This window comes from Eptatretus burgeri, chromosome 8, assembly GCF_056783735.1.
Source record: "Eptatretus burgeri isolate ZD-2024b chromosome 8, Ebu_testis_v1, whole genome shotgun sequence".
In the NCBI taxonomy this organism is placed as follows: domain Eukaryota; kingdom Metazoa; phylum Chordata; class Myxini; order Myxiniformes; family Myxinidae; genus Eptatretus; species Eptatretus burgeri.
Genome location: NC_140968.1, coordinates 66,274,480 through 66,302,129, shown reverse-complemented (window position 1 = coordinate 66,302,129; position 27,650 = coordinate 66,274,480). Strand labels below are relative to the sequence as shown.

General features: G+C 45.5%; 1 protein-coding gene across 2 annotated transcripts in view; it reads right to left on the bottom strand.

Moving 5' to 3' along the window:
• Positions 1-27,650, bottom strand: part of CAPN7 (calpain 7) — a 71,380-nt gene that overhangs the window by 25,757 nt on the left and 17,973 nt on the right. For both annotated transcript variants that reach the window (XM_085892375.1, XM_085892374.1), the window contains exons 5-14: positions 11,148-11,366; positions 7,642-7,728; positions 7,126-7,252; positions 4,965-5,050; positions 4,413-4,506; positions 2,591-2,737; positions 1,558-1,664; positions 1,320-1,440; positions 921-1,065; positions 693-792 (exon numbers count right to left, since the gene is read on the bottom strand). In XM_085892375.1, the coding sequence (XP_085748501.1) occupies positions 693-792; positions 921-1,065; positions 1,320-1,440; positions 1,558-1,664; positions 2,591-2,737; positions 4,413-4,506; positions 4,965-5,050; positions 7,126-7,252; positions 7,642-7,728; positions 11,148-11,366 (1,233 nt within the window). The remainder of the gene's footprint in view (positions 1-692; positions 793-920; positions 1,066-1,319; positions 1,441-1,557; positions 1,665-2,590; positions 2,738-4,412; positions 4,507-4,964; positions 5,051-7,125; positions 7,253-7,641; positions 7,729-11,147; positions 11,367-27,650) is intronic.

The window sequence follows — 27,650 nt, the reverse complement described above, 5'->3', positions numbered from 1 at the left end:
AATGACAGAGAGAAGATGTGCAAGAGCAGCAGTTCAGGTTTTTACGACACGCGAGCTGATGCCGCCCAGTCAGAAGCAGAGTCCGAGTCGAGGGTAGAAAGAACCTTCTCCACCTTCTCAGGTGCAAAAAACACAGAGTCCAGGTGCAGTTGGGTACGACAGGGAAGGATAGGGACGCATGATTTGGAAGCAAACACCGAATTGAGGCATTCACCCTCCTCACGAGCAGTGTCGACTGTGGTGCCATTTGAAGAGGGGGAAGGGATGGAAAGGGAGTATACTCCAGAGACAGACTTAACAAGGCACCGTAATTAGTGTAACAAGAGATAATTAGTGTTTACTGATCTGCAGGCATTGTTAACATTTGATTTTTCTCCGTTCTTCACGAGCAGCACTCGTATTACTGTCCATCATGTTCTCGTCCGGGTAAGACGTGCACAAGTTCAAGATCCTTTTGCGTGCCTGAACCATCATGGGGAATGCAATGAAGGCCAAATGTAACATCACACAATTGTCTCCCCACCCAACTGGGCCAAACTGCTCCCTATTATTCCCCGACAAGTGTCTCATAAAGCTGCAGTTTGGTGAAGATCGACTTGACTCTCTAATATTGTGAAAGTGCTTTGATATTGTATCACAAAGCACACTCAACAACCTGGACGCATCATGCGCAAAAATGCAATAAGCCACACCTATGCAGGCACGTGGTGACAGGGAAAAGCTCTGGATTCCAGTTCAGGTAAATGACATCGAAGAACTTGCACGCTACATCCCAATCAATCCAAAACACACCTGCAGTGGCAAAAGCAAAGAGGTTTAAAATATTTCTCTGAAATAACCTTTTTTAATAGCAATGCATGGCAACATGAAAGCAATCATTGCTGGAGACCACCGTTATCATGCTAGAAATATTAACGCACCATTGTCAACTTTTTGAGCCATTTTGATGTCATAATTCAAGGCCTTCTGGAGCTCTGGTGTCCAGTTCTTTACGTCGTGTTCGCTGTAGCGACCCTTCCAGCGCAGGTGACTCCAGGGGTTTTTCAGCTGTAGAAACTTTATCCCCTGGAGGACAAATGCAGCAAAAACCCCTTCATCATTTTATTCCTTTGGCGATTTCAAAAATGCTGTGTGACCACGACATTACACAAACCATCAAATTTGTATCAAACCAGGACTCATGTCCTCTCCACAATGTGCTGAAATTAAAAGGAAGTTGGCACTACAAGCTGCTCACACACTCATGAGGCTATTCAAAAGTTATGTTGATTCACCTGCAACATTAATCATTCCTCTTACATCTTTGTTTCCATTTATACCTTGGCTTCTTGGATGTCCAGCACTGCATAGGCATGAGTTGGAACCAAGCCCCGCTGTTCGCCTTCCTCCTCAGTCATTACACCTGTTGCGATGGTGATGAGCACATGACCTCTGTGAAACCTGATTGACGAGGCATGGCCATTTCATTTACCATCATGAGACATGGAATGATGCTTCAATGCAGAGGCAAAGAAAATGTACACAGGGAAGAATTGTGGAAACAGTCATTTATCTCACCGTTGATGCAGCATGCTGAATGTGGACTCTGCCTGGAACTCTGTATGGTCGGCATGCATGGACAGTCGATCAGGGATCCAACCAGTGAGAGCATGCAGGTCAATGTTCTGTGGACACATGACGACCTCCTCAATACAGGTTTAAGGTTTAAATGTTTTCCCACAACCAAGGAAACATTCCCTCTTTACTATGGAGGAGATGGAGATCCAGCACTCAAACAGGTCAAGTTCAAAACGAGAATGGCACTCGGTAGAGCGCATACCTCCAACAGGCTGAACAGGCTCCAACAGGCCGAGCTTACGTTTCGTATCCCACTGATCTGTATTCGGACCTTAACTACAATCTAATCAGCTACCCAACTCATCCACCTAGTTTCATCCAAATCCATCCATCATTTTTTGAGATATCGTGTTATATATATAGTTTTTAGCACTGTCTTTCAATGGTGAAGAATCACTTAAAATTTGAACATCCAGGTCCAGATATTCACCAACATATATAAATTAATCCTTGTCATGCACCCAACCTGGTGTTGGCTTAATGGTTAGGGTGGTGGGCTTGGGATCCTAGGATCCTGAGTTCAAATCCCACTCGGCTGTTGCATCAATACCAGGTGGGGTTGACTCTGCCTGTCATCCTTCCAAGGTCGGCAAAATGAGTGCCAGCTTGCTGGTATCCTGCACGCCGGAGTGGCGACCCGTCCAGGATTGTGCCCAATAGCCAAGGAGACTGCTTTGGAAGCACCAATGCTCTGCACAGAGTATGGTCCCAAAGGATGGATGGATGGATGGATGGACCCAACCTGTCCACCAAATTTCATTTGAATCCATCAACAACTTTTTGAGATATCCTGCTCACAGACAGACAGACAAACAAACAGACAGAGGTGAAAACATAAACTCCATCCACCTATAGTGGCGGAGGTAACAAAGCACATGACCAATTAATCAACCTCACCTCAGATTACTTTAATTCACTGTGCAACCTACGTGACATCAACCATATGGATAATGTGAGGATTTTGAAAGCATACCGAGTTTGATCCGGGAAAGTCGTAGCCACCCATGACTTTCATGTAAGCCTTCTCAACGAGAGAGATCCAGAGTTCATTGCGGTTGTGTGAGTACGAGCAAAGGAGCTCCCCAGAACGATCCACAGGCAGGTAATCATCGATTACTACCTGCCAACAAAGCACATGTACAAAGCAGGAATGCTCACCGTGATTTACGACCTGGCCGATACAGACTATTACGTAACTAGGGAGGTGAAATAACTGGCTACACACGACATGCAATCAAGCAATCAAATGTATTCCACAAGAGGTTTTTGCAGAGCAGTTCCCCTCCCCACCCCCATTTATTTTCTTATCCTCGTTTTCTTGAAAGCTACCTCATAACTTGTACAAAGTAAGGGGTCTACGAAGCTTTTGCATTTGGACAAGTAGGCCGAATGATATTTCATCGTAACCCAGCCAATCTGCTGACCACTGTTATTGCCTTGTGCTGCATGTTGTTGTTGTTTTTTTTTATTTGTACTCAGATTCAAAATAACAAGGACAAATTTCCACCTACAAGGTCCGACAATAAAGTTCCAGGACTGATGTTTTTTCTCTACTGGTGCCAGCACTGGCTTGGGTTTCCTAATTGGACGTGCATCGTAATCTTCCCATCAGTACTGTGTTAGCCGTTGTATCAATCGGTCATGTTTTGTAGTCGTACTGGAGTTTTGTTAAAATTGCTGTCTGGGAGACTCACAAGCTAAGATGGCAGAGCACTGGTACAGTTCACCAGAGAACCTGGGTTTGATTCATGGTCTCGGCCCATAAGTTTTTCCACATATACATATTATGTCTGTTTGCCTGTTCATTTATAATTCTATTGCTTTAATCCTCACACTCTATCGTCAGATCTCGTGTATTTTCCACTTGTGGGCAACACTAATGCAATGTATGATTTTGTAAATACAGTTCCAGCAAAATAAAAACGAGAGTCCGTAACTGTGCTCGTTTTGATTGTCCAGACAGCTTGTTCAGTAGGGTGCTCATCCCCAAGATATTTAGCACTCATCCCATTCCAAAGTAGTTCAATCGAATGAAAGGTGCTCACCTTTTCACATAGCGGGAAATTGTAACAGTGATTCACCTTTTGGGAGATGTTAAACAAGTTTCAATCAGCTTGTCCTCACTTGTGGATATTAAAGGGAGAACAATATTTTGGAATGAGAGTAAGTACATCTGTGGTCTGATACTAAAACAACATTCCGAATGTCTTCTTCCCCATAATACCATTATTCATTCCTGGTCATCATAGTATCTGTATCAGTGGTCTGTTATCAAGGAATGCCGAGTACTTTTGGGAGGTACCCGACATTCCTTGACAATTTTAAAACACAACATCCCACGTTAGCATACTGACAAGGGTAGGTACGTACTGTACTTCAAAGTAATGGCACTAGAGAGGTACAGAGATATTGGCAGGAATGGTAATTACCTTAAGATTAGCCAGGTGTGATTGAGTTGAGTTGCAATGTCCAAGTTGGACATATCCAACTGTTTTGCATGTGCCTCGTGTCAAGTGAGAATGTGTCATTTTTTGTATGTGTAGTTGGGGAAGGATTGGGGGGGGGGTATACACTGAAAGTGTTGTGGGGTGGTCGGGAATGCAGAGATGACATGGACCTGATGGCCAAGTGGCATTCTGTACAAGTCGTTCTTTGTGCAAGGGATCTCCTTGAACGACTTCAGCCAAATGTATAATCTCTTCAGAATGCACATAACTCAATGTACATCACCACTTTAATCAAATAACAAACACATGTACATTTTTTCCTCCGGAGTGCATGCAAAGCATACACACCTTGCGAGGGATGCCATTCACATGAAGTTTCACCATGTACTTTCCGCAGGGATTGTACTGGGGCTCTTTGTGCCTGTTCTGGGGGTAGATGATGCTGCAAAAAGGGAGCAATGATATTGTCTGCAGAAGTGAGGGAACCACTACAAAAAAAAATTAAATCCCATTTGTACAATTCATCCAAGTAGGAGGTAGATGATGCTAAAACAGTGTCTTGGCCAAGAAATTCACAAGGTGGTTTGCCACTGGCTTTCCAGCAGTGAATGAAGAAGCAAGAATTTGAAATATTTGGCCAGTTTCCTGGAAAAATCATGGTCCACAGCTTTAAGATACTTTTTATAATCTCCAATGTTTACAAGTGCATAAAAATAAGATAGCGGCTTAGTGTGCCTTCCGAAATATGACACTGCAAAATGCAATGCAGTGTCATACCTGGAGAGCACCTGGCCAATAGTCTGCAGTCGAATCCTATTTCATCATTAACTTTTCAGCAATAAACAAAAGTAAAGAAACAAAATGAACCTAGCTTTGAACAGCAGATGCATGAGTTCCTACCTTGTGATGAGCTTTTTCTTGAAGCGCCTCTCATACGCAGCACTGATTGCCAAAGAGGCGACAAAAGAACAATCGGAAACAACTGTCTGTAACAGAAAACGGTTTACCATAACCACAAATAAAAACAAAAATAATTCTCCATCCAAATCTAAATTCCATCTTGAATTCAAAAAGGCAAATCAAGGATGAATATACAAATATAATAAAAACATTGGGATCGAGAATGTTGACTTTTTGTATACAAACTCTAGGCTCATGGAAGAACTCGAGCACAGAACATAATCATAACTAGAAGGGCACTCGGTAGAGCACATACCTCCGCCACACAATACCTGATCCAGTAGAACATATCGGGCCCAATAACTTTTTTAAATATCATGCTATATATCATTTTTGGGCCATCTCAATGGTGAAGAATCCATTTTAAAAAAAATTAAAGTTCTTGTATCCTGACCTGAACGTGGATCTTCACCAGAATCAAATCAATTCGTCCTTGCCACACACCCAACGTGTCCACCAAGTTTTGTCTGAATCCGTCCACAACTTTTTGAAATATCGTGCTTTATATATCGGTTTAGCCATAATCTCTCAATGGTGAAGATTCACTTTAAAAAAAAATTTTTATAGCCAGATCCGGATTCGGATCTTCACCAAAATCGAATCAGTTTGTCCTTGACACACACCCAACCTGCCCACCAAATTTAATCTGAACCCGTCCACAACTTTTTGAGATATCCTGCTCATAAACAAAGAAACGGACAAACAAACAGACAAACAAGGGTGAAAAATAACCTCCTTCCACCTTCGGTGCTGGAGGGAACAAGGAGAATTTCGTCGAAAAGAGGGAAACGCAAAAGCAGGGTAGAGGGACAATGAAGGGACACTTGGAAGAAGAATAGTTCTGAATATTGTTTGAATGGAAAGTGGTGGTTGTACTCTGAGCGTGCATGGCAATGTTCTACTGAATTGGGATGGCCACCTCAAACTTAGATCTTTACTTTTTTGTTAAAATGGAGAATCATCATAAGAGTTGGGTGAATTATCAGCCATGATCTTTCTTGGGCAAACCACATTTCAAAATTGTCCTTCAAAGTCAGCCGCCGACTGGACATCCTCCATCATACAAAGTCCTTCCTTGGCAGACCTGAACTCATATTCACCGACAAAGCCTTCATCCGCAGCTTGATGGAGTACTGCTCTCCCCTGCCTCACACATTGCTCAGCTTGATACCGTGGACACCAAGGCCTTCAAGATCATTGGAATCTCCCATGCTTAAGCAGAGTGTATAGGCTTATCACTTCGCCATCACAAACAGGTCGATGGCCTCCCTGTCTTCTACCACCTCCTTTCTGGTCTTGCACCCCCTTGCTCTTTCTGTGATTTGTCCCTCCCCCCTCCCCTCCTCCCAGGTTTCTTCAGGGCTCACACAGTCCATCACCAACTCCCTTCTGGTAAAGCTCCCTAAATCCAGGATCACTGCTCACCTCCACTCATTTGTTCCTCAAAAAATAAAAATAAAAACCTAGAATGGACCATGTTGAGGGACGCCTTCATCTTGCAAGAAACTAAATAGGTTGATCAAGTATCGAAGTAAAGAATTTTAAAAGATGCTAAAACTCATCAATTTTCTTGTTTCCAATCGACTTCCAGCAGCACAGGTCACCGCATATCAGTCTGCGAGCAGGATGTGAAGTCACTCTGAAATCAAGCAGCTACTTACCTAAAATTTTGACAACTGGTATCAAATACACCATAATAAAATAATTACGTACAACATGATAAAGTCACCAGTTCATGTTATAAATTTTGTAACGTTTGGCTTTTGCTTCAGACCACAAAGACCAACTGATCTCCATCACAAGCTACAAGCTGGAATGGGTATTACAGTTTTGCTAAAACATTTCTGGTACGCAAAAGTGTTCTTCATGCTTTATCTTCTCCAATCAGAAAATATTCACCAAACATTGATAGCTCACTCTCACCTTCAAAGTACTGGATAATCAAGCTATGCTCCTTGCTCTAAAATCATTTTAAGAGAGCTGTTCAAGCACCAAAACAGCGGTGTTGGGTCGCGTCCGGTTCCACCAAAGACTGAATCCGATTCGAAAGCTCGAAGGCAAGTAAGCTATCGTGTCGTGCACAAATATAAGCAACACAAACCTGTTTTATACTAAAGCTGGAAATTGCATAAATCATCGTTGGATCATCAAACATGTCAGAAGGCCTGAGCCAGCGAGATAACATCTCCTTCTGTTTAGGTGCCAAGGCCAGCTTTCCATGGTTGTCACTGGAAGGTGTAGGAAACAAGAAAACATCCAAATGTCACTCTTTTTAATTTATTTATCTGCTATCACCAGCATTTTGGAGTCTTGTCCCCATTGCGCTTGACAGATTAGAGCAATTTCTCCCTAAACCCTGACCCCCCGTCCCCCCCCACATCAGTATATTCCTTGTGAAACACAAGTCATTCTACAACTTACTGCAAATAAAGACCTCAATCTAAGCAGTAACAAAATAAGCAAAAATAAGGATCGTTTCTTTGTTTGTTCCTTCCTTGTATGCTTGGCAGACGTGAAATCACTTCCAAAAACACTCGTTAGCTTAACACAAACAGCAAGAACATGCGGTCTATATTCAAGGAATACTCGGTTGTGGCAGCAATGCCTTGGTTCATACCTAAATGGCACGGGGAAGATGAATCGTTCTTTTAGATCTGCCGTGATGAAGGGCATGTACTCGAGGCCATTAATAAGAGATGTCCTTCTGCAAAACAAAGATCGGTTCAGGTGACAAACAGCTTGAACAATGCTCTCAAAAATATAGCAGTACCAAAGCAACTTTGTGGTACACAAAACTTTCATAATCATCACCAACAAAGAGCAATTTCCTCACCTCAACTGGCTTTGTGGTCCAGCAGCGACACGAGACACGACCGAGGAAACAATTCATGACTGACTGTACAAATATCGTACAGTATTACACCAACATTAAAGTTGAATAAAGCAAAGACACTTTCTGAAGTTCCAGAAACGGTACCAATCAACAAAGCCAAGATTAGTGATGTGAAAAGCCATTTTGCCTTTCATCAGCAGGAATAATACGGACGCAAACGTAAAGCATGCCAGTAGGAGGAGGAGATTGGGACCATACTCTGTGCAGAGCGTTAGTGCTGCTTAAGCAGTCTCCGATGGCTATTGGGCGCAATCCTGGATGGGTCGCCACTCAGACACAGTATACCAGCATGCTGGCACTCATTTTGCAGACCTCGGAAAGATGGCAGGCCAAGTTAACCCCACCTGGTATTAATTCAACAGCTGAGCGGGATCTGAACTCAGGACCCGAGGATCCAAAGCCCACCACCCTAACCATAAAGCAAACACCAAGCATGCAGTAGGTGAATCGGGAATAGAATAAAAACTTACAAAACAAGTAAATACTATTTCATTTGAGTGCAATAGATGGAACTTGAAGTATCAAGCGAAATACTGAGCAATTGATGTCAAACGCGTTGTAATAACGTTGCTATAGTGATTGAGCACTCCTTTCGCGTCCAGATGCATAGGGATGCCGAGGCAGCTTTCCAGTGACCAGAGGGCACAATCCTGGATGGGTCGCCACTCCAATGCAGATACTTGAACGGCTCATTCTTCCCAGTGGGATGGTACTCATTTTGCCGATCTCAGAACAACGATACGGTCTTCTGAGATCGGCCCGAGCATCTAACTCATGACCCTAACATCTTAAGCCAGCCACTTTAACTGTGAAGCAAACACCAGGCTCTGATAATCGATGGCATGAAAAATAAGGGTGAAACCACAAGGTGAAAAAAAAAATACACAATCCACCAAAACAGGACGCTTATGGACGAGGCAGGAGAGTATTGATGTTAGAAGTTTTAACGAATCTTAGTGCAGTAATCTTCATCCTCATGAAGCAGCACTTGTATGAAAGGAAGAGGCAATAATCTTTAAACAAATAAAAGTGAGTTAAAGGTTTGCATATCGGTATAGTTAATGCACACACAGCAAGGAGAAAGGGAGTGGGGTGGGTGGCAGAGTGTTGTTTAAATTCAGGAAGCATGTGCACTCAAAATCATGGAATAATGGACAAAACCTACACATCATGTGTAGCAGTAGATATTCTACAACATTAAAGTTAGTTAGAAAGTGAGTGGAGGAGGAAAAGAGATCAAATGATGGGAGAAAGAAGCTTGTGGGATGTTTATTTACAAACGGTTCGGTGGAGTCCACAGGTTTCCCTGATTACTGCAGTAATTAATACAATCATTTATTTTACATGCAGCTGAGATTACCAAATGGAAATATTTATCAATACGTTTTCTTTCTTCAACAATTATGACACCCTTGACACCGAGTACTATAGCGAACCTCCATTTATTTATTTTTCCAAACAAGGTCAATTTTCTTTCTCCCGAGATTAAAAAACAAAACATAAATTAAAACAACCGACTGATTAATATATTCTTGCCAGAAAACAGATACAAATATTTTTGGTTGGGCCTGATTTTGAAGTGTTTTTTTTATTTATTTAGTGATAAAACATCAAGACTCATGGAAGAGCAAGGTGAAGACCACAGATGGACGTAAGAAAACAAGGGAATGAATGAACAGGAAAAGAGGAGCATTATGATGAGGGGGATGGGGACAGAGTAACCTGCAAGTAAGAGGGTTGGGATAGGTAAGAGTTAAGGGAAGTACCGTATTTTCACGACTATAAGGCGCATATAAACGTCTTAGATTTTTGTCAAAATGTGCGACGCGCCCTATAGTGCAGTGCGCCCTTTGTGTGTATAAAAGAACAGGTATGTGCGGTATGCAGAACATTGCTGTTTTAACAACCCCGAAAATGGCAAAGAGACACGCTTATGAAGCTCAGTTTAAACTGAAGGCGATCAGCTATGCGGAGGAACATGGGAATCGAGCCGCGGCGAGGAATTTCCAGATCAACGAGTCGATGGTTCGAAAGTGGAGGAAGCTGGAAAACGAGCTGCGACAGGTGAAGAAGACGCAGCTGAGTTTCCGTGGAAACAAGGCGAGGTGGCCAGAGTTGGAGGAAAGACTTGAGCAGTGGATCGTTGAGCAAAGAGCAAGTGGGAGGAGCGTTTCGACGGTCACGATCCGACTGAAGGCAGTATCGATAGCGGAGGAAATGAAAATCGAACATTTCCACGGAGGTCCGTCTTGGTGCTTTCGCTTCATGAAACGGTGCCATTTTCCATCCGGACCAGGACTACGATAGCGCAGCAACGTCCGGCGGATTATCAAGAAATGATGGAAAACTTCCGCTCCTACTGCAGCAAGCACATCTGCGACAAACGGATCCAGCCGAGCCATCGGCGTGAACCGGCCGTTCAAAGTGAGGCTGCGAGCGGCGTGGGAGCGGTGGATGACCGAAGGAGAGCACAGCTTCACAAAGGGTGGAAGGCAGTGCCGGGCGAGTTACGCCACAGTTTGCCACTGGATTGTTGATGCCTGGGCTAACGTGTCTGCTGGCACTGTTGTCCGAGCTTTCGCTAAAGCCGGCATCATTTCGGAGGAGCCGCACGGTGCAGAAAGTGACTCTGACGGCGAGGAAGGTGGACCTGCTAGGTTGGGTTTAGCGCAGTTCGATTCCGAAACAGAGGATGAGGATTTCGATGGATTTGATTAAAGACTATTACCGGTATTTGATTGTTTTAGTATTTTTGTAACTAATACTTTAATAAAGCACAACCAAACTCAATTTTGCTCCCGATCTATTTTTAAATACGCACACTTGTGTGCTTGTGTGAGTGTGTTGTTGTACGGCGGACGTACGTAGTAGAGGATATTCATATAAAACCCGCGCCCTATCGTGAGGAGCGCCTTATGTGTGTGTCAAATACAGGAACGGCACACACAACTTAGACTGCGCCTTTTGGCACGGTGCGCCTTTTGGTCGTGAAAATACGGTACAAAAGATAATGAGTAAGGATAGGTGGTGCCATGAGATACGGGTGTATCAACTGCTTGAAGGCCTGAAAAGAAGGGTGGCATTGAACAGCCTCAGGAAGGCAGTTCCACAAAATGCATACAAAATGAACACAGCAAACTTCAACTCAAATATCTGAAACAGACACCAATAAGTTTATAATCAATGTAAAAGTAATGAGGCATTTTTGGAAGGATTCATAAAAGGCTCACCGCAACACATGGATCTCCTCCCTGGAGTAGTGTTCACCCGAGGATGAGGATGGCAAAATGTTTCTGGATTGCGACTCTGTGGCCTTGCCATTATTATTGCCAAAAAAGTTTTTGCCAAGCGGTGGGATGCGAGTTGCCGGGCGTGCCGCACGCTGCTGCTTGTCATCCTTCTCTGGAGTATTGGTCACGGTTGGTGAGATGCCCTTCAGTTCCTCAACTCTTTTGGGACAGATTGCACACAACGCAGAGACCATGATTTATTGCCTGTGGGACTTGCAAGATTAGTTGATTTTTGATAAAGAAAATTAGTAAATTTGCAATGTGAACAACTTTCATGAAATACCACAGCATTTCAAAAGTAGGATATTAAACAGGTGAAATAAAATGAGCAGTGATCCTTCCTCAGTACTTGCATGCAAGGACAAAATGGTAAAATGCACATGAATGTTTCAAAGTACACTGAATAGATCAGGATGTGAGAAAGAGAAAGAGGAAGAGAAAGAGGAAGAGAAAGAAATACCAACAGCAGAGTTGAACACCAAGATAGAGGGAGACTTGGACAAACAATGGGTGTGGGGAGGAATGGGGCAGGAGAAGATGCATGGGGTGGAAAAGATGGATACAGAAGGAAACTCAGGAAGGAAAGCTAGAAATTTGGAAGGAGAGATTGGGGTGGGGGTTAACAAATGTAGAAAAGATCATGGTTTGGGATTGGGGATGACCTGAGATTGTGGTGAACAGTTATCTTGAAGACCTGGAGGGAAGAATGAGCTTTAAGACGATATGGATGTTGGTTCCACAGGTGGGAAAAAAAGAGGAACGAATGAGTGGAGGTGAGTAGTGATCCTGGATTTAGGTAGTTTCACGAGAAGAGCGTTGATGGTGGACTGTGTGTGCTCTGCAGAAACCTGGGGGAACAAAGCACAGAAAGAGCAGAGGGTGCAAGCCCAGAAAGGAGGTGGTAGAAGACAGAGAGACCACCGCTCTGTTTGTGATGGCGAAGTGAAAGGCCCATAGACTCAGCTTCATTGTGGGAGATTCCAATATCTTGAAGGCCTTGTTTCCACAGCGACAAGCTGAACAAGATATAAGGCAGGGGAGCTAGCCCAGAGGAGAGAGCAGTACTCCATAAAGCTGCAGATGAAAGCCTTGGAGGTGGATTGAAGTTCAGGTGTGCCAAGGAAGGACTTTGTACAATGAAGGATGCCGAATCGGTGACTAGCTTTAGAGGCCAACTTTGAAATGTGGTTTACCCAAGAAAGAGCATGGCTGATAGTGAAACGCACGAGTTTGAATGACTGAACTTCCTCAAGAGGATTGGTATGAAAGTAGATTTTGGCGGTGGGGGGAAGGGAGGGAGGCGGGGGGAGGGGTTCCAGACAATCCTTTCGGCGAGAGAGAATGACAGTGTGAGATTTCTCAGGATTGAAAGACATATTCCAAGTGTTTGACCAGCTTGTGATTTTTTTTCAAGGTCTGAAGAGAGGGAAGAGGCTGCAGCATTCCTGTCGGAAGGAGGAGTGATGTCACAGCAGAAAGTAGTCATCAACAAATAGATAAAGAGGATTTTCCAGAGGAGGAGAGATTACTGATGATCAGGAATGGGACTGGGCCCAGAACGCTGCCTTGGGGCACTCCAGCTTTGACAGGGACGAGTATATGAAAGGATTCTGTTGAGAGCAACACATTGGCTGTATGTAGAGGAAGTCATTCTGGATGAATAGCAACATGAGAGTAGAGAAAGTCAGTAAGCCATGTGTGGAATTGGCCTTGGATGCCATAAGGCAGATAGGTTGGAGAGCAAGGCAGGATTCCAGACTGTATTAAAAGCAGGAGCTATGTCCAGCGAGATGGCCCTGATGTCATGTGTGACATCCATTGTTGGGTGAGTAGAAGCAGTATGTTCAAGGTGGAGTGACCAGGTCTGAATCCAAATTGGTGATCTGAGATGAGGATATGTTGGAGAAAAGGAAGGATTTCCTATCAACTGTGGTGATGGACTCCATGACCTTGCTGATGATCAGAAATAAACAAGTTAAGAGGATCAGTTTTTGCACCTTTTTATGTAGTGCAGTGATGTTGATGGATTTACAAGCACAGGAAAGATGGCCTCCTGCAAATAATAGGGTGAAAATGGCCGAGAGAGGATGTGCAAGAGCAGCAGGGTGGGTTATTAAGGATAGGTGAGCTGATTCCGTCTGGTCCAGTGGCAGAGTCAGAATCAAAGTCAGAGTCGAGGCTTGAAAGAACTTTCTCTGCCTTCTCAGGTGCAAAAGACAGAGTCCTTTCATTCAAGCTTCTGGGTCTCACTGTCTGCCATGATCTTTCCTGGGAAAGCCACATTTCCAACCTGGCTTCCAAAGCCAGTCGCCGACTGGGCATCCTCCGTCGTGCAAAGTTCTTCCTCAGCCCACCTGAGCTCCTGACCACATACAAAGCTTTCGTCCACATCCTGATGGAGTACTGCTCTCCTTTCTGGGCTGGTGCTCCTGCCTCTCACCTTTCTCGGCTTCACGCTGTGGAAACCAAGGCATTTTGGATCATTGGTATCTCCCGCGGTGAGGCTGAGTCTTTGGCCTCTCACTCTCTCACCGTATGAAGGTTGGTGGTCTTTCTATCTTCCACAGTCTCCTCTCCAGTCTCACCACCCCCCCCAACTCTGTCTGAAATATGTCCCCACCATATTTCTGCAGGGCATTCAAGGTCCGCCAGCAACGCCTTTCTGGTAAAACTACCAAAATCACAAATCATTGCTCACCTTCACTCTTTCATTTCAACATTTTCCCCACCTTTGGAATAAATTCCCACACTCTCTTCAATCCCATTCTTCCCTCCAGGTCTTCAAAACAACTGTTCACCACCATGTCTCATCTCCCCCCCCCCCCATCCAAAATCACGATCTTTCCTACCCCCGTTAATCCACCCCAAACCCACCTCCTTCAAATTCCCTGCCTTCCTTCCCAAAAGTTCCCTGTCGTGTAAGCTCCTGAAAGTCCCTGTAATGTCCATCTTCTTTACCCCATGTTCCCCATGTGAGGAGTGCTATGTTATGGTCACATCCGATCCATAAAATTAATACATATATATTAATTAGATGTAGGGATTCGAACCCACTTTTACAATGTTCTGTAAATGCTTTGGTTTAACTCTGTCTTTTAGTGGCACGGTGTCCCAGCAAGTCAATCCACCCGATGCCCTCTAAAGACGCAGGCTGTGTTAAAGCATTCCACTCTTGGGCCTTTGTTTAGGTTCAAATGGTCATAGCCTGTAAATGCTGTCAGGCATCATTGGCACAGGGCTGCACCCGACTGCACAACCCACATTCCACTTCTGAGAAACAAATAAAGCTGGGTTCATTCACTGTGACACCAAAGCCAGACCTGTCTTTCTCTTTAGATTTATGTGAACTTAAAAGGGATTTCTGTTTGTCCTGCAACAATCCCACAGTGATAAAACTTTCTGTACGTGGGAGAGGGACGACTGTTAGGCCCTGAAAAATGAGCTCTTGTTACACCAACTAGGGTTAAAGTATAACCAGAAATAGATTGGAATTAGAGATAGATTGTATATAAGGGAGAGTTTTTGAATGTAAAACTCAGTGTGGTTTTGGGAGCTCTCCACTGTTGGTTGAGCTGCCAACACCAACTCTGCTGGCGTGTGGTCCTTCAATAAAGCTGCATTTTGGTGAATCCTCTTCTGCTGACTCTCTTCATACCGGGCTGGAGAACGGAGTCTTCACAGTTGGTACCCCAGATGGGACCTCACAGGACTCTTAAGCTGTGGACCAGAGGAGCTCCGCTTGGTGTCCGGCACTTACAAGGGTCTCAGCTAATCGGTGCATGGTGCGCAACACGTCAGGCTCCTGCAAAAGGATAGCCCTAGTTTAGGTAAGAACTGCACACCGAGCGGAGAGAGTTCCTTTGAACGCAGCTCCAGGGCCTACTGAGGGAACGAACTAATAACGGTAAACATATAAGGAGGGTCAAATGTGGGTTTATTGAAGGACCACAGGGGATGTCAGGCTGTATGTTTGTTGACCGGGAAAGGTGGTGGATAAGGATATCCAAGTGAAATAAGGAGAGACAAGTTAAAGTCTTATGGTCTGTGGTAGGGGAGTACGGCCACTTGAAGGGGAGTACAGCCACTTGAAATCTTTGATAAGGAGAGACAAGTTAAAGTCTTGTGCTCTGTGGTAGGGGAGTATGGCCACTTGAAATCTTTGATAAGGAGAGACAAGTTAAAGTCTTGTGCTCTGTGGTAGGGGAGTACGGCCACTTGAAATCTTTGAAATCTATGTTGTTGTGTGAAGAGGATAATAGGTATGGAGTTGCAGGTTCGAGTCCTGTATTCTGTGGTAGGGGAGTATGGCCACGTGAAGGTTGTTGTGTGAAGGGGATAATAGATATCCACGTGAAATCAGGAGAAAATAGGTTCGAGTCCCGTTTTCTGAGTTGGGGTGGGAGAGACAGATAGGTTAAAGTCCTGGAAGAAGGCTTAAAGGCTGTCGATTAGAACGGAACCCCGGTTCCGTGAAGTAAACGGAGAAATTATTTAAAGCTATCAGGCAGTTGATAAGGTAAGAACATAAGATGGGGAATAACTCTGCAAGGAACATAGAGTTACCCAAAAGAACAACACTTAAAGTTATCGGTGAAAGCGGAAAACACTGGAGAGCGTTAGCAGCATGGCTAACGGAGTCACAAGGTTAACGAGCCAGGAGAATGGCTAAGTGGGAAATAGATAAGTGTGATGAATGTTTGTAGAATTACCTGTTTGGACATATTTGTGAATACAATGTAGTTGGAAAGGTTGAGTTTGTGTTAGACGCAAGTTGAGTGTTCCAACCTGGAACTTGTGTGTGTGGAACAACTTGTATGTTTGTATTGAGATGGTGTGTGTGTGTGTGTGTGTGTGTGTGTGTGTGTGTGTGTGTGTGTGTGTGTGTGTGTGTGTGTGTGTGTGTGTGTGTGTGTGTGTGTGTGTGTTGAACACATACGCAGTGGTTATACAAGCGTGAGAGAATTAAAATAAAATCTGCACGAAGCTCAAGTGTGAAGCAGGCTCGCAAGGTCTCTGTGTATGAAAATGCAAAGCCGATCTGAAACCGACTCTTAAAGAGGAAAATATATCAAGCACGCAGGACGGTTACGTGTGCGGGGACTCCGTGACGCGCCGCAGGTTTTTGCAGGCACACGCAGAAAGCTGAGAATTGTTCTCGTGAAGGACGGCTTATTGTTAGGATCTGGGAGATGAATTATACCATGTTACAAGGTTTGGGGATGTCTTTTGGGGGTTTCCGTAAAAATTCCGATGAAAAACGAACGTTTTAAACATATTGCAGGGAAATTTGTCAGGTGATCTTCGCGGTCAAGCAGGCGAGTCAATGAGATGTATAAAGCTCGACCGTGTGTGCGATGACGTCATCGCGCATCGGCCCAGCACCCTCTCAGGCTCGAGAGTACAATTAAATCTGACATTTTAATTGTGGTAATCTGTGTTTACCGGTCAATTGCTTGGTAATCCTTCCTTCCCCCTAGTCATATTACAACTTCTCATCCAAACTTAAAATTAAACGAATAACGAGGGAAATGTAAGAAGACCACGGTGAATAGATTGGGAAGTAATGTATTATTCTGACTTGTAATTGTGTTGTTGTTGTTGTTGTGGTTTATCGGACGCGTTTTTTTTGTCAGACATGAGTGAATCGTCACCACGTCAATAAACGCTTTTCCGCTTCCGGAATGATGGAGTCTTCAATTACATTCAGGATACGATTCCGGTTGTTGATTGAATATATGTTGATTTCCGGTTGTTGTTGGTTGTGAAACGTCACTTCCGGCCTAACATAACATGAAGTTTTGAGTATCCGACTCAAGCAGGCAAAGTGGAAATGAATGGTAGACCAAGGAAATTTACGTTTGTTGGGAAACGGGGTCGAGGCTCAGAAAATTGGTTGGTTTTCATCTCATTCATTACAAGTGCACTGTAATGAATGAATAATGGAAACTATAATTATTTGAGTATAGCAACGGTATTATGATTTGGTGAATGAATTAAATGAATGTGTGGTGAAGATCGACACGATTGGAGGGAATTGTGGTTGATCCTCGATCGTTGTGCCGGTGATGACTCACTTGAGTGCCAGAGCAAAGGTGTGATTAATTAAAAGATGTGACGCGTGATCACGTGTCGCGCGGCTCGCACACGAGACAGATAAAACTGCGCGGTCGGTGGGATTGTCCCCGGGGCATTGTCATTTACGGTGGTGGTTCACTTGGTCCTCGTTGAATGGTGAGAATTGACAGTATACCGGACTCCGTGCTTATGCTGACTAATTGCTGATTTATTTTGTGGTGATCGACTGCACGTGTATTCCTTGCTGCACATGTATTCCTCGCTGCACATGTATTCCCTTATGTGTCTGTAGAATTGGCTTCAATCAAGTGAAATAAAGCCTTACACTCCGAAGGTTTTTCCCTCGCATTCATTGCAATTTATTTCACTTGATTCCTTCGGCTCCCTCAACCGACTATGGACAAGATCTACAAGCCGGAGAGATTCGATGCAGACCCCAACGCTACTGACTCGGAAATTAAGTGGTCTCATTGGTTCCGTTCCTTCTCACACTATCTGACCATCATTGAAGAGGGAGCCGACAAACTGGCCGCACTTGTAAACCATGTCTCGCCCAGCGTATTCAGGCTCTTCTTGGAGTGTGACACCTACGACGCAGCGATCGACGTGCTGCGGGCGCTCTACGTGAAGCGCAAGAACGAGGTATACATACGACATCTTCACAACACACGCAGGCAAGCAGCCGGGGAGACAATCGATCAGTTCCTGCAAGCTCTGAGGCAGTTGGGCAAAGACTGCAGTTTCCGGGCTGTAACTGCTGAGGAACATCGAGACGAAGCGACCCGGGAGGCGTTCATCCAGGGGCTCCGGTCAGCCCCCATTCGGCAACGCTTACTGGAAAAAGCACAACCCACTCTTGAAATGGTAGCTGACCAGGCCCAAGCTATGGATACGGCTCAGCAGCAATCTGAGTCATATGGGACACCAGTGTTGCTAATGAACGCTGCTACGGCGGAAACTCAAGGAACCCCCCGGGACACCTCCGACACTGAGGATGGAGATAAACCCGAGGAATCGGATACCCAGACCTCGTCAAACTCCTCAGCAACTACTTCGGTTGGTAAATGCTTCTTTTGTGGGTATAAAAGACACCCCTCGTAACAAATGCCCCGCCAGGGATGCCACATGCATGAATTGTGACAAGAAAGGGCATTATGCCAGGGTATGCAAATCTACTCTTAGAAGAAATAAACCCACTTCTGCGGCTCTCTACTCACAAAAGAAAGTAACAGCAGCTTCACCGGGGAATCTATCCAAAGTTAGCATCAACATACGAATTAACGGGCATATGGCTGAGGCTCTGATTGATACCGGTAGCTCTGAAAGTTTCGTCAACAGCTCGCTAGCAAAGGGCAGGAAATGGAAGATCCACCCGACAGACAATACGGTATGCATGGCCTCCACATCACTACAGTCCCGCGTACGAGGGTACTGCAATGTTGAGTTGGACGTAAAAGGGTACACGCATCGGGATGTAAGGGTACTGGTGCTTGGTGATTTATACGCAGATGTAATCCTGGGTCATAATGTCCTCAAGCAGCACACGAGCGTCGAAATACCCTTTGGAGGAAGCAAACCTCATCTAATTCTAAATGCTCTGACCACCGCAGAAGTATCGTCCCCCCAGCTGTTTGCTAACTTGTTGCCGGACTGTAAACCGATAGCGATCAAATCGCGACGATACACCGCCGCCGACATGGACTTCATCGCTTCCGAGACCAAGCGATTGCTGGAAGAAGGTATTGTTACGTTTGAGGGGGGGGGGTATGCATTCAAAGGGTAATTAGGATGTTTAATTAGGTATGCCATGCTGTTCGAGTTTACCAGGATCTCGATGTAATAAGTAGAAATTCAGTGGTGATAAGTTGTCTAGTAAATGTTCATTTCTTCAAGGGGGAAATGATAAATGTCACGTAATTAGATAGGGACACGGGATAGGGTAAGTGTGTCTGCGTAAACCCCTTTTGGTATTCTCTGAACACTGGCCGTGACGTCACAGGACAGAGCAGCGGATGGCTCCGCCCCGTGATCACGATTGGCAGAAGGCGACGGCAGTGGGCCAATAAACGGCTCGATTGGAGGTGACGAGGGCAGAAGGATAAAAAGGTTCTGTTCGGGGTCGAAAAGGGAGAAGAAGAAGATTACAACCAGAACGCTCGTGTTTTTTTGGTGTGGAACCTGTGGCGGCAGAGAGCGTCCTGGTGGCTGTGCTGAGTCGACCGTGCTCTTGATCGTGCACTCGATCGTGCCTGGGAGCCTTGCCGAGCCTCGTGCCTCGCTTTGGTTGGCTCTCGGGTTCTGTTGACTCGGAATACGGGGTCGGGCGGCGGGTGGACCTGCCTCCCTCTCCTGCTCGCGGCTTGGCGCGGGAGCTGGTTCCCTGGCGGCTGTGGGCGGACTTGGGCCAGGACCAGGAGGTCGACAGCACCGCGGTTTCTCCTGCCTCCCCCTGGCGAGAGCAAGGCCGGCTCGTCCGGCGCCGATCCAGGGACAGTTGCGTCCACACCACGGTCCAGCCTGACCACCAGAGATAGCTACGTTGTGTGTGTGTGTGTGTGTGTGTGTGTGTGTGTGTGTGTGTGTGTGTGTGTGTGTGTGTGTGTGTGTGTGTGTGTGTGTGTGTGTGTGTGTGTGTGTGTGTGTGTGTGTGTGTGTCTGCTTGGCGCCTTAGAGGGATTGAGAACTGTATATTCATTGGAATTGTCTGTTTTTCCCCACGCCCGATCCCACACCATCCCGTCGAATCGCCCCGGATCCCTCTTCTTGCCGAGTCTTGTTATTTCTGGTAATTATAAAAAAAAAGGAATAAACATCATCAACTCAGTGAAAAGTGACTCGTGCCACCTTCCTCGTCCCGTTTGCAGCAGAGCGATTAGAACCGCCATGTTTGGGTTATAAATAAATAAATCGCCTCCATCGTTTCGGCTCATTCTACGTTGGCGGGACTGTTCAAGTCCCGTGGACGTCACAGTATTATAGAACCGAGCGATTCGCCATGGCGCGCGCAGGTGTTGGTGACTACCAGTCAGAACCATAAGAAACAAATGGTTGTCGATTACTCTCAAACGGTCAATCGCTTCACCCATCTCGATGCCTACCCTTTGCCGCGCATAGACGAGATGGTCGAACGCGTGGCCAATTACACAATATTCAGCACCATCGATTTGCGAAGCACCTATCATCAAATTCCCATTCGAGAGGAAGACAAACCTTACACCGCGTTCGAGGCAGGTAGACGCCTCTATCAATTGAGGAGAATTCCGGTCGGTGTCACTAATGGAGTAGCTTGCTTCCAACGAGTTATGGACGACATCATCTCGGATGAAAACCTCAAAGACACTTTTGTTTACTTGGACAACGTCACGGTGTGCGGTAAGGATCGGGGGGAACATGATATGAATCTGGACAGATTCTTGAGCATTGCTAGAAAATATAATCTGACTCTCAACTACGAGAAATGCGTATTCTAGGCAAGGTCAATTAATCTTCTCGGCTACACAATTGCCGACGGCACGATTAAGCCCGTACCTGAACGATTGCGCCCTCTCCGTGAGCTACCCCCACCTCATGACCTGCAGTCATTGTGTCGGGTGATTGGAATGTTCGCTTACTACGCTAGATGGATTCCCCAATATTCCGAGAAAATACATCCCCTGGTGCATTGCGAAAAACTTCCCACCAGATGCCGCTGTTGTTAAAGCTTTCTACAGCTTCAAAGATGATATCAGTAATTCCGTGGTATTATAGATCGACAGCACGATGTGGTTCATGGTGGAAACGGACGCTTCCGATCACGCGATCGCCGCGACGCTCAATCAGTCGGGACGACCCGTCGCGTTCTTCTCGAGAACTCTCTCAGGAAGCGAGCAGAGACACTCGGCGATAGAGAAGGAAGCGTACACTATTGTCGAAGCCCTACGTAAATGGAGATATTATTTACTGGGCAACCACTTCACACTCGTCACAGACCAGCGATCCGTTGCCTTCATGTTTGATGGGAAAAATAACGGGAAAATTAAGAACGAGAAAATAATGAGATGGCGGATAGATCTATCTTGTTATAGTTACGACATTGTTTATCAGCCCGGGAGGGAAAACCCTGCTGCAGACACCTTCTCTCGGGTCTACTGTTCGGCGACAATCGGTCGGGCTTTGCAAGACCTCCATGAGTCTCTGTGCCACCCGGGGGTAACCAGAATGGCACATTTCGTGCGCAGACAAAACCTTCCCTATTCTATCGACGATATTAAAGAAATGAATGCTCTTGCCCTGTTTGTGCTGAACAAAAACCCAGATTCTATGGCGCCGCTCCTGGCAGATTGATCAAGGCCACTTCCCCCTTCGAGAGACTAAATATCGACTTCAAAGGGCCCCTGCCGACTGAGACAGACAACAGATACATACTCACTGTTGTTGATGAATACTCAAGGTTCCCATTCGCATTCCCGTGCTCGGATATGACCTCGGGCACTGTCGTGAAATGCCTCTCTGACCTCTTTGCCATGTTTGGGAAACCGTCGTATATACATTCAGATAGAGGGCCGTGTTTCATGTCGGCTGAGCTCAAACAGTTCCTATATGAACACGGCATAGCAACTAGTCGAACGACGGGTTACAACCCACAGGGTAATGGGCAGGTGGAACGGTATAATGGAGTCATTTGGAAAGCCGTAACCCTGGCGCTGAAATTGAGAGGACTGGGGCCCGAGGGGTGGGAGGTTACCCTTCCCGATGCCCTGAATTCCATACGCTCTTTGTTCTGTACGTCCACCAATGCTACTCCTCACGAACGAATGTTTACTCACCAACGACGTTATGTTGACGGCCAATCAGTGCCCAACTGGCTAACCTATCCCGGAACAGTGTTCATGAAGCGCCCGGTACGACAAAGCAAGTATGAACCAATGGTGGAGGAGGTCAAACTCATCGATGCTAATTCTGAGTATGCTCATGTTGGACTTCCTGATGGCAAGGAGACCAGTGTCGGTTCGCCATCTGGCTCCCGCAGGTACTCCTCCTGCAGGAACTCCTCCATCTGGTACTCCTCCCTCTGACATTCCCTCCCCAGGTGTTTCCCCCCCAGGAACTCCACCTGAGAATGGTGGCGATGGAGCTATCGCATTCCACCCAAGAGCGATCGAGGAGTCATCCCCGGCACGAGTCGAGGCTCCCCAAGAGGATCGGAAGCCTCCCTCAAGTGAAACCACCATTTACTCCCGGAGAGGTCGACGGATAAAACCCCCTCGCCGACTCGATCTGTAGAGGGGATTATCGGCATTCCTCGATAGCACCTTACCATGCTCCTATAACTCAAAATAATCCTCACTGCTTGGAATGTATGCTTCTGTAGTTTAAATAGTTTGCGCTGCTTGAAATGTAAACTCCTATAGCGTTGAAGTAATCATGGTGCGTTAGTTGAGCCTCTAGTTACATTTTAAAGACGGGGAGAATGTGATGAATTAAAGGATGTGACGCGTGATCACGTGTCGTGCGGCTCGCACATGAGACAGATAAAACTGCGCGGACAGGTGGGATTGTCCCTGGGGCATTGTCATTTGCGGCGGTGGTTCACTTGGTGCTCATTGAATGGTGAGAATTGAGAGTATACCGGACTCCGTGCTTATGCTGGCTAATTGCTGATTTATTTTGTGGTGATCGACTGCACGTGTATTCCTTGCTGCACATGTATTCCCTGATGTGTCTGTAGAATCGGCTTCAATCAAGTGAAATAAAGCCTTACACTCCGAAGGTTTTTCCCTCGCATTCATTTCAAAAGGTTTACAGCTGAAACGGGCTGTGCTGAAACGACCGTGCCAAAAAGTGCCGTGTAATTTACGAAGTCGAATACAAACATAATATGTAGATCTCTACGATTTAGGCATGATCTCAGGCAAGCTCTCTCGAGCGGGAGGTAGACCGGTGATCTCGGGTGTCTGGAGTTGTGCAAAGTGTTGTGGTTGTAAGCGCAACTGTGCCGCTGATGCGGTGCCCCTCTGCCGGTGCACGCGCTGGAGCTGGTACTCATTTCGCCAGCCTTGGGAGGGATGACATGCTGACTCAACTCCCTTGTGTATTAATTCAGCGGCCGACGGGGTTTGAACTCAGGACCCGGGCAGCTCGAGCCGCCACCCAACCCGACCCTACTACCCCACCCCACCCACCGAGCCAACACCCGGCTACTAGTTACGTTTTACCTTCGAGCAACTAAATCACCTTTGAGTTCGAGAATTCCACGAATGAATCGTTGTTGTTGCAGGTGAAATAAATACAGATTATTTGTTAGTAAAGCTTTTTATCTTGTTAATACATTCGCACTGTTTCGAAAATATATTACACAACTGATAAATGCTCGTTTCTTCATTTGGAAAATAAAAATCGCTGTGAGAAGAGATTGTGAACAGCAGCCAACAATACCACTTGGCTGTTATAAACTGCACAACGGTAAAATTACACTCAAGAGAAAGAAAAGAGGCCCGTCAACCAGCAGAGTGACAAGAGGGGCCTATTGTGGAAGGAGTTTCAATTTGTTAAGTGATAGATTAATGATTTTTGTACTGATATCGTGGAAAAATATATTTGGCAGATGGATGAAAGTTGTTTGGACCAAAAGCGCAATCTCAAATTGCCAAAGGTATTTGCCAAAGGTATTTGCCAAAGGTATTAGCCAAAGGCAAAGTTGCAGCTGTGCAGGACCCAAGTAACATATTGAGGGACATGTGTTGTGAGGTGATGGCTTGTGGGCTATTTTGGATGTTCAAAGGTGCTATATTTATATGTAATAGGAAATAGGGAAATTATTTTTATTTTGGGAATGGCTGGCAGTGGGGGCCATGGGTGCCTGATCTGTGTGCGAATCTAGCAGCCATGAGCACTTGACATTCAGGTCCCCATAGCTCAGTTATTTTATTAAGTACAGGTGGATGGATATCTCCCTTTGTCCTATGTCTAATGGGAATTAAGTGTACGTGTGCTGTGAGTTGTTTTGTAATTGGTTTCTTGTATTCACCAACAACGACAACATCCTCCCTGGTTTCCATCCACCATCGGCCTTTCTGACGTGCATACGTGCCGAGCGCCTGTGGGGGGAGTTCCATTGATAACCGACGCTACCCTCAGACCTGGGGTTTGCAGCAGCATCGAGTTGCAGGTTCGAGTACCACCGAGCCGAATCATCAAGGGCCGCATGAGGCGGGAAGGTCCAAGGAAGCTTCTCACCTCCGGCTCACCTTCCCTTCTGAGTTGGGGGTATCAATAAAGACCCGACGGGGTCCATTTCTTTTTGGGGTGTGTGTGTGTCTGGTGTGGGCCAGTCCTTTGGGCAGCGCCTGCATGGGTGTTTGTGTGTAAATTTCCATTTCTTTTATAATGAAGTAAAAAAATAAAAAAAATAAGGACTTATGGGATTTAGATATATTGGGTGAGTTGTGGGGTGTAAGAGAAAAAGGTGTTTGCTCGTGTGGCTCACAAAAAGTGGCCATACGAGAAAAAGGAGGGGGTGTAGAAGGTGTGCTGCCTTTTTGGCTGTTGGTTGCATCATTGGTTGAGGAATGGCTGTGCCGCTGATGCGGGGCCTCTATTTACAGGCTGAGTCGGCCCTCTGGGGTTGGTTCAGTAGTAGGTGATAAGCCAAGATTAGATTATAATAATGGTAAAGTGTCCGTAAAAAAATATGGGAAAGTACATGAAGATTAATTTTTCTACTGTGCTAACAAGAGTGTGAAAAATTTGGGCGAATTGTACAAGCTCTGGTGTTGATGGACAGGAGCAATATGGAGAAATTTGAATTGCAGGCAACTAACATTACGATTGAAAGATGTTTGCCAATGAATCCAGCCTCCCTACTGCCAACCGGTGACGAGGGAGGAAGCACATGTGTGTGAATGAGTGCTGGTGGAAGAACCGAAGGCCAGACTGCTTTGCAGGAAGTAATTCTGCAATTTGGGATTCCAACACGATTGTCATCGGACTAAGGAGGGTCCTTCACGGCAAAAGCAAGGATGAAAAGAGCCAAGGGCTTGGGCATTACAACACGCAATGCCACAAGGGGGCTCTCGCCCCACAAAATAATAACAGGACGCTCTATGCAGTTACCGGCCTCTGCTCCCCCGGATATGGGAAGATGGGGACTGGTCTTGCAGGACTGATGGAATGATGAATTATTGTAAGGTGCTAACTGCTACCATCAGGACTTTTTTTTACTCAGAGGTGCAAGAAGCGCTACCGATACCAGCTGGAGTTTACTTGCATGATCTTCAACCCACTGATCGGGTTTGGGTGAAAGAGTTCCTGAAGAAAAACGCCCTACAACCAAAGTGGACGGGACCTTACACTGTACTTTTGACAACGCCCTCACCAGCGGACGAATGGATCGCGAGGAGGGCTACGAGTGGTGGAGATCCATATTTCAGGGCTGGGGAGGTTGGTTGCTGCGCTTGATAGGGTCAGCGCTTCTAATCATCGTGGTGGTGATTTTTGGAGTATTTCTGATTAAGATTCTCATTTCCATTTGTCTAAAGAAATGCTGTGAAGCCTCACCCCTCATCCAGGCCATCATAATAATTAACAGCAAACTCAGGGAGGAAGACCCCCAGGACCTCTTTATGGGGCCACAACCAGACCCAACCCCCACCAGCTGAGGGGCCAACAAGGTGTTCTGGCGGAGGGGCGCCCTGGGGAAGACTCTCCCAGGTATTACTGATTACTCAACCAACTTTCAAGTGAAAAGGTAAGCCAAACATGGACTCACGCATCTCACGACACACGAAGATACAGGAAGTTGTAACAAGAAAGAAAGGAAATCTACAAGTAAAATGCTGATGGAGGTTTATGATAGATGTGGCAGTGTTTTGACGAGCATATGCATAATCGTGGAAAATGGACAATACCAGATTGTGAAGGCATGTATGGGAAAATACTTGTATGACCCTTATATGGAAATATGCATCTCATGAGCCTCTTTTGTCTTCCAGCGCAAGTTGAGAAAGGAGCTTACACCACGCATTGAGTGCTCACAGTGCTGCTCACCCATTATTACATTTGCATATTGTCGATAAGTATTGTTGCAATTAGTGTCTAGTATAATTACCTAAATAAGTATTGTTGCAATTAGTGTCTGGTATAATTACCTAAATAATATTGTTGCAAGTAGTGTTTTGTAAGATTACCTAACTAATATTGTTGCAAGTAGTGTTTTGTAAGATTACCTAACTAATATTGTTGCAAGTAGTGTTTTGTAGAATTACCTAAATCATATTGGGGCAATTAGCATTTTGTGAAATTACCTACACAATACTCTGAATAAGGAAAATTTACTACAATTTGATGCGAGGCATGTGGCAGCAAGAAGGTCAGATGCTAACCTGGGCCACCAGTAGTCGGGGTCTTCTCATTTGGAGGTTGTCATTGGCTGTTCACGGCATTTGCAAATACCGTTTGGTGGTGGCGGAGCCTAGGGATGGTCAACTCAGCCGTCAAATGGAGGCCCACCTATTCGGTGAGCTTGGGAAATGGCAAAGTATGGTCAGATGTGACCAAGGAGGGATTGTGAGGAGTGCTATGTTATGGTCACATCCGATCCATAAAATTAATACATATATATATATATATATATATATATATATATATATATATATATATATATATATATTAGTGAGATGTAGGGATTCTAACCCACTTTTACAATGCTCTGTAAATGCTTTGGTTTAACTCTGTCTTTTAGTGGCACGGTGTCCCAGCAAGTCAATCCACCCGATGCCCTCTTAAGACGCAGGCTGTGTTAAAGCATTCCACTCTTGGGCCTTTGTTTAGGTTCAAATGGTCATAGCCTGTAAATGCTGTCAGGCAGTCTATCATTGGCACAGGGCTGCACCCGACTGCACAACCCATATTCCACTTCTGAGAAACGAATAAAGCGGGGTTCATTCACTGTGACTAGGGCTGGGCTCTCACTGTGATACCAAAGCCAGACCTGTCTTTCTCTTTAGATTTATGTGAACTTAAAAGGGATTTCTGTTTGTCCTGCAACCATCCCACAGTGATAAAACTTTCTGTACGTGGGAGAGGGACGACTGTTGGGCCCTCAAAAATGAGCTTTTGTCACACCAACTAGGGTTAAAGTATAACCAGAAATAGATTGGAATTAGAGATAGATTGTATACAAGGGAGAGTTTTTGAATGTAAAACTGTGTGGTTTTGGGAGTTCTCCACTGTTGGTTGAGCTGCAAACACCAACTCCACTGGCGTGTGGTCCTTCAATAAAGCTGCATTTTGGTGAATCCTCTTCTGCTGACTCTCTTCATACCGGGCCGGAGAACGGAGTCTTCACACCCCACCCCATCCCTCTCCATTCCACAGATCTCCTAATGTCTC